Source organism: Astyanax mexicanus, chromosome 17, assembly GCF_023375975.1.
Source record: "Astyanax mexicanus isolate ESR-SI-001 chromosome 17, AstMex3_surface, whole genome shotgun sequence".
Taxonomy (NCBI): domain Eukaryota; kingdom Metazoa; phylum Chordata; class Actinopteri; order Characiformes; family Acestrorhamphidae; genus Astyanax; species Astyanax mexicanus.
Genome location: NC_064424.1, coordinates 345,839 through 360,000, shown reverse-complemented (window position 1 = coordinate 360,000; position 14,162 = coordinate 345,839). Strand labels below are relative to the sequence as shown.

Below are 14,162 nucleotides of genomic sequence, written 5' to 3'. Positions count from 1 at the left end.
CACACACACACACACACACTATATATACATACACACACACACACACATTATACATACACACACACACACACACACACACACTATATATACATACACACACACACACACATTATACATACACACACACACTATATATACATACACACACACACACACACACACACCATTACACACACACACTATTTAACACACACGTAATACACACACTATATATATATATATACATACACACTATTACACACACACTATCACACACACACACACACACACACACACACACTACATACACACACTATATATACATACACACACACACACATACACTATTTAACACACAAACACACTATTACACACACACTATATATATATATATATATATATATATACATCAACACTATACACACACACACACACACATTATACACACACACTATTACACACACACTATATATATATATATATATATATATATATATATACATCAACACTATACACATACACACACACAGCATTACACACACACACTATTACACACACACTATATATACACACACACACTATATATACACACACACATATCTGTAGTTGATTGGCTGTGACGCTCTGGAACACTCCCGCTTCACTGTATTTATCAGAAGCAGCAGAGAGACGTGATGAAATGAGAAGAGGAGGAAGAGAAAGAACGAGGGATGCTGATCGTCTCTCACTCCGTTCACACCTGCTGTTAACACCTGGAGTCCTGGAGATGTGATGATAGGTGTGAACAGGTGTGAATATAACAACAGCATGTGATTTCAGCAGCTGCACATTTTCACACTCTCCATCTTTATCTCTCTCTCTTCTTTACCTGTCTGTCTGACTGTCTGTCCATCCATCCATTCCTCTCATCATGCTGCTGATGCAGCTCTAAAGCATCCCAATCTCCCTCGCCTCCCTGCACTCCTGCTCATTAACCAACACATGACCTTCAGGACGACCTTCATAAAGGAGTTAACCCTCACACACACATCACCCATCACCCACAGCCATACAATATATATCACATACATCTCTATATTTAGTGCTTTCATATATGTTTCCTATAAACTGATATATTACTCATATCATACACATATAACATACTGTATATAAAATACCCATAATAACATCAGTATGTGTAAATATAATATAAATATCTACAGGAATCAGATTTAAAATGCATTTCAGATGCATATTACATTCTTAACCATATATATTTTATGGGCCTGATATATATGCCAATTTCTAATAGGTTTTATATATAGTTTGCAGATAGATAGAACAAACCTCACTGAAAACCTCTGGAATATAATCAAGAGGAAGATGGATGATCACAAACCATCAAACCACCAAACTGAACTGCTTGAATTTTTACACCAGGAGTAAAGCAGCATAAAGTTATCCAAAAGCAGTGTGTAAGACTGGTGGAGGAGAACATTTCAAGGTTTTTCCAGTAAGATTGCAGCACTTCCTCGTCCTGCAGATCTCCAGATTTATCACCAATCCAGCATTTATGGAGCAGCTGGGACTCAACCTATGAGTGTAGGGCTACAGGATCTACAGGCCCAGCTGTAGCAACATCTGTGCTGCAGGATCCATACAGAACCTGTAGAACCTCCAAACCCAACCGTCTCAATCTCATCTAATATCCAGCATAGAGGAACCAACAGGGTCTAAACTAGAGACTCATTTACACAGTTTTAAATACTTTCTCAAAATAAACTTCAATTATTTTACTGTAATATTGTAATTATTACCTTTAAACAGATACACATTCACTACATTAAAACTTTCTGTATATTTTCTTTATTCTGTCTTCGTCTTCTTCTCTGTTTCTCTACCCTGTGGTTTTTATTGATGGACGGCTCACCTTCTTTTGTCCTGCTGCCCTACAAACAGCAACACCATTCTTTCTTTCTCTCTGTGTCTCATCCCTTCATCTCTCATCCATCCCTCTGTGTCTCATCCCTCTGTCTCTTATCCATCCCTCTCTCTCATCCATCCCTCTCTCTCATCCATCCCTCTGTCTCTTATCCATCCCTCTCTCTCTCATCCATCCCTCTCTCTCATCCATCCCTCTCTCTCATCCATCCCTCTGTCTCTTATCCATCCCTCTCTCTCTCATCCATCCCTCTCTCTTATCCATCCCTCTCTCTCTCATCCATCCCTTCATCTCTCATCCATCCCTCTGTGTCTCATCCCTCTGTCTCTTATCCATCCCTCTCTCTCTCATCCATCCCTCTCTCTTATCCATCCCTCTCTCTCTCATCCATCCCTTCATCTCTCATCCATCCCTCTGTGTCTCATCCCTCTGTCTCTTATCCATCCCTCTCTCTCTCATCCATCCCTCTCTCTCATCCATCCCTCTCTCTCATCCATCCCTCTCTCTCTCATCCATCCCTCTGTCTCCCCAAGCGTTGTAAGAGCTGATCGATCGATCAATCATTTGTTCCTGGGCAGCAGAGGGAGGTGGAGAGACAAACAGCTCCAGAGGAAAACAGTAAAACAGGTTTCTGAAAGAGACACAGCGTTATCTCAGGAACACAACCACAGAATCCTGTATTGTTCTGGTAGAACTCGACTCTCTATTTGCAGAACGTTTTCACACCTAGAGGTTTATTGTAATCCCCGTGTAAGGCCTGTTATGATGCTCATTACTATCTTACACTTAAACAACAGTCTATTCACATATTTGTCAGTTAAATAGCAACATAGCTTCTGAATATATCTAGATTGTCTGGAAGTAGAGCTGGGTATCGTTTTTTAAATTTTAGATACTGGTACCAATACGATACTTTGAATTCGGTATCAATAACAAAACAATACTTTTTTGGAGCCTTTTACTAAATTGTAACCAAAAAGCGATAATTATTCTCACACAGCGCATTAATTTTACTACAAACACGACTCAGATAGGTTTCCCCAGCAATTCTATCCTTTAAAGTTTGAAAACAAAATTTCAACAACGCATCTTTTTAGTGTGAATGCTGCTTATTCCAATGTTCTAGTATCTAAATCTTTTCTTTTTCTCACTAAAACAAAATACTGAAATGAATATAAACTATTATTATCCTCCCAAATCAGATGAAGATAAAGATGAATCTGAAGGCACTGATCTGAGAGCAGTGTTCCTCTGTATTAAGGGTTCGGTTCACGGTCACGTGAGGTCTGGTGGTGGATACTAGATCCGGCTGGCTGGCAGAAGCTCCTGTTGGCGGCGGATCAGATCTTATTGAACAGAGGAGTATCTGTGTCCAGAACCGTCTGCAGAGCAGGAGGAGGTACAGTAAACTCTACACAGAGTAAAAATCCTACTGCATCTGATTTATCATCATCATCCTGCACCAACAGTTCTGCAGGATCCTGCCATAAAAAGGAGAGCTGTGTAGAGGTGTGGGAGAGGTGTAAAATAGACTTTTGTTGTAGTAAAACATGATAAAAAGTTCTTATCTTTGAAAATTAATGAACTATGCTAGTTCTTTAAAGCTCACCTTCCGTCGTTTTTTCTTTCATTTTAAAATGTCTAGTTGTGGTCTCTAGTATGAATGAATGACATGTGAGCCGTTTTTGTAAAAAAAAAAGTGCTCAGGTGTCTCTGTATAGCTCTTTTTTAATGGACTGTTTTAGGGGTGTGTCCAAAATGACCGGATTCCAGCTTTGCTCATGAATATTCATACATGCAAACAGCATGCAAATATCTCTCCTCTGATTGGCTAGGAGCACTGCGACGCCCCTCCACCGCTCTGCCGCTCACTGCCTCCCACCTCCTAACTGATGAGCGGTGATGTTGCGTCGCTTCAGCTCCGCCTCTGGGAGTTTCTCGAGCCAAGGTGGGCTGGTCTGTGAGTTTCTGCCTACGTAGGCAGAAAGATAATTCAAAATTCACCCGTTTTTCGGAGGGGGGGAGGGGGGATTTCTTTGCTTAGCTCCTGCAGACAATGGGGGCTGCAAAACAGTTTAAAGTGCAGGTGTACACATTCAACTCGGAGAGACCTACTGTATTCCACAAAAACAAGAAAAATCGGATTTTCGCGGAAGGTGAGCTTTAATATGCTATTTTGTGTCAGGAATTCTTCATTTTAAAATCATTTTATGCCACTGGTCATTTGTAAAATTCAGAAATTGGAATACAAAAAATATATACGTGAAAATTTGACCTCTTTAAAAAAAAAACTTTCAACCCTCCAACAGTCTATTATCACTCCTTCCTCCTGTCTGGTTTAAACAGCAGCAGAGCTTCTGAATATATCTACACTGATGGGCGTGGTGTTCTGGAAATGAGGTGTGTTCAGGTACATTTCTGGAGTTTTATCTTGTTTATCTTGGTAACAGAAAACACAGGAGCTCCACTGACTGAATACAACCTAGACAGACGCCAACAGTCAGACGCTCATCGCTATCTCGGTTACACAGGCGCTGTGCCGAGCCGAGCGTACACCCCCACTTATTACACACACATGAACACACAGCAGCACAAACCCAACTTTTACATCAACAATAAACAGAATAGTAAATAAAATAACATTGCTGTTCCCGTAAATGAGCTGCTGGAGCTCCTTCACAGCGTCAACCAGCAGCTCAGTTTCCTCTGCTGAGAAGAGTTTGTTGAACACGTCCAGGTAGCTGCACTGTTACAATAGCAATCCACCAAACTCAGAGCTCACCTGATCTACTCTTAAAGAGAATGATGAGCAAGAGACACTCTGATTGGTTTATTTTACGTTACACCCAAAATAAACCACACCCATGATTAATTAAGAGAATTTATTATCATATCCTGATAAATTAACACATTTATTGTGATATTAATTTTGTTTTCCAAGCTTTTTTCCAGTAGAGTAAATAGGATTCTGTACAGAGTTCATCTACTGGTGATAGAACATGATGAAGTGCACAGCAGTGGATTAAATGAGATGTGGTGCCCTATTTATGTTATATTGTGAAAACTGAAATCACAGTGGCAATACAATAACAGTCACCAAGGTGACGGTCTGCACAGCCATAAACCCACCAATCACACTTCAGAGTGAAACTGAAAAGCAGCAAACACACCAATAAAGTATGATACATTTACCTCAGCAGTGCTATTCTAATCATACATTTACCTCCTCAGCAATGGTATTCTAATCATACACTTACCTCAGCAGTGCTATTGTACATACATTTACCACAGCAATGCTATTCTAATCACATATTTACCTCAGCAGTGCTGCTCAAAAATCGTAACATTAGAAAAAAACACTGCAATGTGATATAAAATGAATGGGTCACTTTCTTGTATAAACTATTCAGGCTTTTCATTTATTCTGCTGAACTGCAAAATAAATTATATATATATATATATATATATATATGTGGAGGATCTATAGTAAAAGTGCACATGTATATGAGTTTATATAATGACTGAACTCGTCAGCGCTGAACTGAGAACAGCACAGCAGCAGGTCAGCAGCACATTCAGCTGTACAGGTGCGTCTCACCTGAGAGACAGAGCGAGAGAAAAGCAGGAGAAAGAGTTTAAAGAAAACATCAATCACACCTTCCTGTAAATCCTCCTGTCAATCAAACAAAACGTGGCTTTAATCAGCTCTTTACGCTCACGCGTCTTCACGTGAACTCTTAACACAGCAGCACATCCCGCTTCCTGCCCTGAACACAGAGTCCAGATCCGTCCCTCACCGTCCACGTCTCCGTCTCACCCCACAGGACCTGTCCTCACGCTACAAAACTACACATCCAGCTTTTATTCTCTACTTTTGAACTCTGAAATCTCAGGGTCATCAGATCAATAGAACCAATAGAAATTAAATTATAATCTGACTTTTATATTATTATGTACTGAATATTTAAACCGGAAGTATTCGTTCAAAAATGGCTAAAATTCACTCTCAGATCAATTAATAATTTATTTAAGTTCATATTGCAGCGTTTTCTCTACACTGTATGACGAGAGCCGTCATACGGCAGGTTTAAGTTCATTTTTTACTCTCTACTAACATACAGTAAATTACACTTAGCCCTCAGCATTACTAATCAGCAGCACCACTGAGTAGGGCTGCAACGATTAGTCCATATAATCAACATTATTAATTATTTTAATTTGTCGACTACAAATGTCATTGTTGACTAATCGTTAATTTGTAACCGTACTGCATTAAACAAAGTGCTGGAGACAGAAAGACAATGGGAGATGAGTAAATGGCTTAACTTGATCTGTGTCTCCAGAAGTGCCCAAACACAACAGATTACATATTTACTCACTAAATATCAAAATTTTACACATTTAAACAACATCTAGACATTTAAATGCCTTTTAAATCTCATGTTCAGCTGTTTCTATTGTTTTTACTGTAATTACTGACTAATTGACTAATCAAAAAAATAATCATCAGATTAGTCGATTACCAAAATAACCATCAGTTGCAGCTCTTTCACTGAAGTAAGTGTATTTTGTATGTGATTTGTTGGTATATCTGCTGTAAAATTAAAGGTTAAATAAATTACTTTAAATTGTATTTTTGTAATTGATTTGTTATGCTGTTGTTTTTGTTGCTCAGTGTTCATTTCAACAAGATCTAAAAGATGGATCCTCTCATGATGACAGTAGGAGAGAAACCTCGTTTCAGCTTTTAATAAAAGAGCCTTTTACACCAACTGTACTGAAAATGTACCGAAAACATAGGGGTGGGCAATATTATATCCTATACAATATATTGTGAAAATAATATCATGATATTAAAAATCCATATGGTGATAATAGGGCTGTTCTGTCTTAAAAGTAGTCTATTATTTACTGTGAAGCTTTAGGTGTATTTATTGTATAATTGTTTTAGTTTGCAGTTTATATGCATGCACTAAATATTCTGCAATATTATTTGTTGCATTATATTATTTTATGCTATATTATTTATTTTGCCACATTATGATTATTCTGTTATACTATTATACTATATTCCTGAAATGAATTAATTATTTTAGTTTTCCTATATCGCCAAGTATATCGTTATCACAAAAATACCCTGAAATATCGTGATATTATTTTAGAGCCATATCGCCCACCCCTACGAAAACATACTGAAAACATACTGAAAACATACCGACCCGTGGGGTTCAAACTGAGGTGTGAACTGAACTGTGAATTTTCTGTACCGTTACACCACTAATACATACTTATCCCTTTATATGTGTCCTTGATGTAAAAGCCTTGTTAAGTTAAGTCTGGGGTCACAGTCTCTCTGTGCATCTAAACTATTTAATCTGGTCCTGAACATTAAACTGCTCCCGACGTGTCCTGCTAATTTACGGTAGGTCTCTGTCCTGTCCTTCACCCCAGTCCAGCGTCCTCATCCTCACTGGAACAACCGGTGTTCCTGCATCTCATACTAAAGCTGGAGATCCTGATCCTGGAGGAGAGTAATATATACCGGAAATATTCATATATATTCAAAACTATTTTATATAAGATATAAAAATTGTATTATAGTGTAATACACACATTAGCATCTGTGTGAAACGAATGTTAATGAGATGGAAACTCAACAGTCTCCTTCTAATGATCCTGAACAAACACTAAGAAACAACCGAAACACAGGACGGTATAAATGTTTGAGTTTTGCGGTGTCACGTCTTTAAAGACGCCACAGAATAGAAACACATAAATATTACATTCAGACAAGATTCAAATAAACACAGAGAATCTTTTATCAGCAAAATCACAGAGCGAAAATCACAGAGCGAAAATCACAGAGCGAAAATCACAGAGCGAAAATCACAGAGCGAAAATCACAGAGCGAAAATCACAGAGCGAAAATCACAGAGCGAAAATCACAGAGCGAAAATCACAAGTCAAAAACCAGAAAACACCAAAAACATCACGGCTCAGTGAGAAAACTGCAGAACTGTGTTCTATAAAAAACATGTTTATAACGTTCTTAATGTTCTTAATTTAATAATAAATTATGTTTCAGGTGTATTAGAGGTGTGTTAAAGATGTGTCGGAGTGTGTATGTCGGAGTGTGTGTGTCGGGGTGTGTGTTGAAGTGTGTGTGTGTAATCAGCTCCTCCTGAGTGGAGTAGAGGAACATTAATAATGTAAACAGGAGAGAAGCTCACGTGGCCTCGACGCAGTGCCGGGTCTCAGGTTTCGGTGTTATGGTTAGTGCCGGGTCTCAGGATGGTGTAACGGTGTTAGTGCCGGGTCTCAGGATGGTGTAACGGTGTTAGTGCCGGGTCTCAGGATGGTGTAACGGTGTTAGTGCCGGGTCTCAGGATGGTGTAACGGTGTTAGTGCCGGGTCTCAGGATGGTGTAACGGTGTTAGTGCCGGGTCTCAGGATGGTGTAACGGTGTTAGTGCCGGGTCTCAGGATGGTGTAACGGTGTTAGTGCCGGGTCTCAGGATGGTGTAACGGTGTTAGTGCCGGGTCTCAGGATGGTGTAACGGTGTTAGTGCCGGGTCTCAGGATGGTGTAACGGTGTTAGTGCCGGGTCTCAGGATGGTGTAACGGTGTTAGTGCCGGGTCTCAGGATGGTGTAACGGTGTTAGTGCCGGGTCTCAGGATGGTGTAACGGTGTTAGTGCCAGGTCTCAGGATGGTGTAACGGTGTTAGTGCCGGGTCTCAGGTTTCGGTGTTATGGTTGGGTTGGTCTGTGTTGGGTTGGGTTGTGTTTGGTTGGAGTTTGGCTGTGTTAAGATAGGTTTGGGTTGGGTTGGTGTGTTGGTTGGGTTGTGTTTGGTTGTGTTAAGATAGGTTTGGGTTGGGCTGTGTTGGGTTTGGCTGTGTTGGGTTGGTTGGTCTGTGTAGATAGATAGATAGATAGATAGATAGATAGATAGATAGATAGATAGATAGATAGATAGATAGATAGATAGATAGATAGATAGATAGATAGATAGATAGATAGATAGATAGATAGATAGATAGATAGATAGATAGATAGATAGATAGATAGATAGATAGATAGATAGATAGATAGATAGATAGATAGACTGACAAAAGGACAGATAGATAGATAGATAGATAGATAGATAGATAGATAGATAGATAGATAGATAGATAGTAGGGCTGCCACAAACGATTATTTTTATAGTCGACTAATCACCGATTATTTTTTATGATTAGTCGACTAATCGGATCATACGTTAATTGAATATAAAACACAGTTTATCACAATAGAATGGAGCTGCTATTATACAACCATCATTACATTTCAGCTATATGCTAACTAAAAATAAAAACAATTAAAATCATAGTTCATTAAACATCTAATGAAATATGCAGCTTGTTGTAACAGACAATTATTTTACTGTTTAGCATAAAGTTTAAACAACTGTGTAAAATAAGGATAAGGCACTGGCATTTATGAAACATCTCAACTGTGAGGTTGTTTGAACTATTATGAAAAAAAAGTATATTAATAAAAAATGCCTCTCTGTCCAGATATTGTGTACATTACCGTCTCTCTGTCGCACTCAGTGTGTCTTTAGTTTCTGCCCGATCTTGTTTTTCTGCCAGTTCTTGGGCTCCCTATCTCTTTATAAAGGCGTTTTTCCCCGTCCGCGTCCCAATTCACTAGCCAGGGCAGCGGTCTGCACAGATCTAATTGGCAGAGGAGAGCGTTTGGTGATTTACACCACACATGACTGATCTGTGAGTTTACTGCACCGAAAAGCACTGAAAACAGAAGCCACTGTCAGAATGAAATCCTTCTCTGTAGTTTATCGGTTTGGGACGGCATTTGTGACAACGTCTGGGTCCGGATCCGGATCGCGGTCCGCCTATTAGTGACCTCTGTTTTAAAGCTATCAAGATGAGTAAGTTAAGTACTAAGTTAACGCTCTGTTTACGCTAATTTTAGCAGCTAAATAGCAATTTAGCTTCTTCGTCATTTAATCAGCCACAACATGCCTCCTTTTCAGGTGCTTGTGCATCGCGGTTGTGCTGCCGAGGAAGGCAAGTTCTTCATTGCAGATATTGCATTGCACGCGTTTCACTTTTATTTTCTTGGTGATCCCACACTTTTGAGTTCTGTAGCGGGGTAGCCATGAAACCAGAGCCTGTCTGTATAATGTCCTGAGATGTCGTCCACTACCTACCCCGGTTTCCACTACTGCGCATGTGCGTCCAGGACAGAAAGGCAGTCGCAGCAGTTTGGAGAGAAAAACAAAGAAAAAAAAAAAAACGACTAATCGACTATTAAATTAGTCGTCGACTATTTTAATAGTCGACATAATCGTGACTAGTCGACTAATCGTGGCAGCCCTAATAGATAGATAGATAGATAGATACTTTATTGATGCCGAAGGAAATTTAGCAAATTTCCTTCGGGATCAATTTGGGTTTGGCTGTGTTGGGTTGGGTTTGGCTGTGTTGGGTTGGATTGGTCTGTGTTGGGTTGGGTTTGGCTGTGTTGGGTTGGGTTTGGCTGTGTTGGGTTGGTCTGTGTTGGGTTGGGTTGGTCTGTGTTGGGTTGGGTTTGGCTGTGTTGGGTTGTGTTGTGTTTGGTTGCAGTTCAGTTTCACACAAGAAAAACTCTCAGTGCAACAAAATGCATCAGAATAAACCACTCTCTCCTCCTATTGGTCGTCTTGTTACCTGCCCAAACGACGAACTAAGAGTGAAAACCAACCAGTTTTATTTCTATTTAACCGGATTAACCAACGCTGGAGTGAAAACTCATTAAATTAAACACTTTCTGACACCAATATTTACATATATACTAATTACTAAATAAAAACAAACACAGTGTTTTTAAAGAAACGCTACAGTATTGCCAAACAAAATATCGCGATATTTTACATATCGATATTTTCATACAACCCCGGTGTTTACATGTCAACAAACACCCCCACCCCCCACACCAACACACACACACACGCAGACAGCGGGAGCGCGCGCTGCCCTGCCCGGTTCTTACCTTCAGTGTGGCAGCTGGAGGAGAGGATGGTGCTCGGGGGTCTGAAGAGGTACGGGAGGTACCGGGAGAAGCATTTCATCTTTCTACCGGCTGCGCATCACGCGGGGATCCGCGGGGGAGCCGAGCGGCGGCGGCGGCGGCGGCGGCCGGGGTCCGGTGTCCGTTAGCAGGGCGGCAGCGCCGCTCAGCCTCGGCTCGCGCCGGTAAACCGGAGCCTCCGCGCGGGGCTCTCTCCACCGGGGGACTCGGGCGACGGTCGCGCGCCGCCGGTAAGCTGCACCATGCTGTCCGCGTCCTCCGCTCCAAACAGCGGGACCGAGCGGGGCGGGGCTGCGGGCTCTGGGGGCGGGGCTGCGGGTTCCGGGGGAGGGGCTTAGCAATTGAAGAGGGGAGGAGCGCGCGGGGGATAGGCGGGAAATAATGACGGAAGTTTGATTCAGTTTGCTGAACCGATTCTTTTGAAGCCGTTCCGTTTAGTAGTGACACAAACGATTCGGCTCTTTGAAGAACCGACTCTTTTATGTTTTTTGTTTTTATTTAATTTACAAATAATATACACAATCAGAGACCGAACCTTTATTTCTGATTTAGATGGTTTTAGATGATTTTTGTATTTTATAATTTATTATTTTTGTAGCAATGTTGAGTATATAAATAAAGTCATATAAATGATAAACATTGATTAAACGTACATTTTTACATTAGCGATTCATTATACACAAAATGTGGTAATAAAAAGCAAAACAAAAAAGATGAGCCATTTAAGAGCTGAAAGAACCGATTCACTAAAAAGAGCCGGAAATCCTCTCTACAGTTTAGAATAGGGAGTTAGGTTCACTTTGCTGAGTCGATTCTTTGCAAACCGTTGCGATAAGGGGGAGGGACTTTCGACCCAGTTCACTGAACCGATTCTTTTTCCAGTAAACGATTCACTGATTCCACATTCAAGTCAAATTTTTGTCCTATCTGTTTACATATTGTATAATAATGCATTTAATAAACATTTACCTTTACGTTGATTCAACATTAATGTAATCTTAAATCATTTTATTATGATGTCTTATTTGTATTGTTTGTATTTAACGTTATTTACAAAAAATGTGTATATTCTGTGTGTATTTTTACAGAATTATTGCCGTTTTATTTGTATTACTTTCTTGGTATCTGCAAATGGAACTTGTATGTATATTAGTTTTAAAACTTGTAAATAACTTACAGTCTCCACACCAGAGGCTTAACTTATTAACTGTGACTGAATGTAAATGGCGAGAGAAATGTTCTTATTTAGTAAAAATATCTTTATTAGCAACATTAAAACATGTAATGCTACCATAATTCAAAGTTTATGTAACGTTCTCTGCAGTCTATTTAACGGTACATTAATGCTTAACCAGAGTAAAGAGTAATATCAGGTGATGTTTCATCACCACACACTCTGTTATTATATGATGTTATATATGATATTTTAGTTTGAAGTGTATTATGGTCTGTTTTATACCTTGTTAAACATTGCCGGTTCAGGTGATCTGTGAGTTCAGCTCTCCGGCTGTTTGGTTGAGCAGTTTGGGGACACTGGGAGCTCCATACTCCATCAGCAGCCTGCCGTGCTGACACACTCCAAACACACACAGCTGATATATGTGGGTTATGAGGGCACTGAGATCTGAATAATTTAATTTAAAAGGCGTTTAGGCCTCTAAACCCGGGCCTGTGGGGAAGTGGGGCACAGCAGGGCTTCTCTTTAATGTGTATTTTAAGCTCTAGAAAACACATTTGGATTTTTTAATAATGGCCTTTTTTCTGCTGTGGGTTTTCTATTTCTATTTTTTAAATGTGTCTAAAAAGCTTAATAGATAAAAGCCAAACCACAATATCACTAAATGTTTTTTATATCAGGATGAAGAGGAAATTTGTTCTAGAATAATCAGTGATGTATTCGGCTGTTACATCCTGTTTCATTAGTCTTAATTTATTACTTATCATACAGTTTTTACACTTTTACACCAAACATTTCACCACTATCCTATACTGCTCTATACTCCTGATACTGTACTATTATACCTGTTACTTCCTATAGTACCAGATATTACTCTATAATACTGTATACCTTTCTATACTCCCTATTCTACCCTATACTACTATATACCATCCTATATTATCTATACTCCCTATACTACAATATATTACCCTATACTACTCTATACTACCCTAAACTACTATATACCACCCTATACTGGCTATACTACCCTAAATTACTCTATACAATCTATTCTAGCCTATACCCCTATATACCATTTATACAACCCTATACTACTATATGCTACTCTGCAACATACTACCCTATACCATCTATATTACTCTATATTACCCAATACTACTATATACCCCCTATACCATCTATACTACCCTACACAACTATAAACTACCCTATGCCAACTGTACTACACTATACTACTATATACTAGCCTATACCATCTGTGAGTTGCTTCACAGCATCCAGGTAACTATGCCATTAAAATAGCAATTCGCCAAAGTCAGAGCTCACCTGGCTCTTAAAGGGAATGATGAGCAAGTGACGTGCTGATTGCTTTATTTTATGTTAGACTCAAAAATATGTGTGTGTGTGTATTAGTGTGTGTAGTGGATTGATTGTGACCTTTCTCCCTTGAGACAGGTGGGTGTAGGGGTGAGACAGGTGGGTGTAAGTGGTGAGACGGGTGGGAGGTTGTTTTTTGTTATTTGTTTGTATTTTTAATGGGTGTTATGTATTATGTGTGGGGGGGGGGTGGAAAATGTACTTTGGAGTTTATATAAATCCATATAACTTTCAGCCTCCACACCGGGGGGTTAGTTTATTAACTGTTTATTAACTGTTTATTAGCTGTAAATGGTAAGATAAATTTTCTTATTCAGTAGAAACAGCTAAAAGCATCTTTCACAGAATCAATAAAACATTGTACAAATAACTGTAAATTAATAGTATATACTAGTATATAGCACTGTAAGTTTAAAATAAGCTATTTAAATATAGTTTTAAATTCAGTTTCTGAATCAGTTTCTCTGATTTTACTATTTATAGGTTTATATTTGAGTAAAATGAACATTGTTGTTTTATTCTATAAACTACAGACAACATTTCTCCCAAATTACAAATAAAAATATTCTCATTTAGAGCATTTATTTACAGAAAATGAGAAATGACTGAAATAACAAAAAAGATGCAGAGCTT

At 39.2% G+C, this 14,162-nt stretch overlaps 1 protein-coding gene across 1 annotated transcript in view; it reads right to left on the bottom strand.

Annotated features, from left to right (window-relative positions):
* ppp2r2bb (protein phosphatase 2, regulatory subunit B, beta b) overlaps positions 1–11,071 on the bottom strand; it is a 73,676-nt gene extending 62,605 nt beyond the window's left edge. Inside the window, exon 1 of the mRNA XM_022667903.2 lies at positions 10,934–11,071. Within this exon, the coding sequence (XP_022523624.1) occupies positions 10,934–11,012 (79 nt within the window). The 5' untranslated portion in view covers positions 11,013–11,071. The remainder of the gene's footprint in view (positions 1–10,933) is intronic.
* Positions 11,072–14,162: the final 3,091 nt, after the last annotated feature.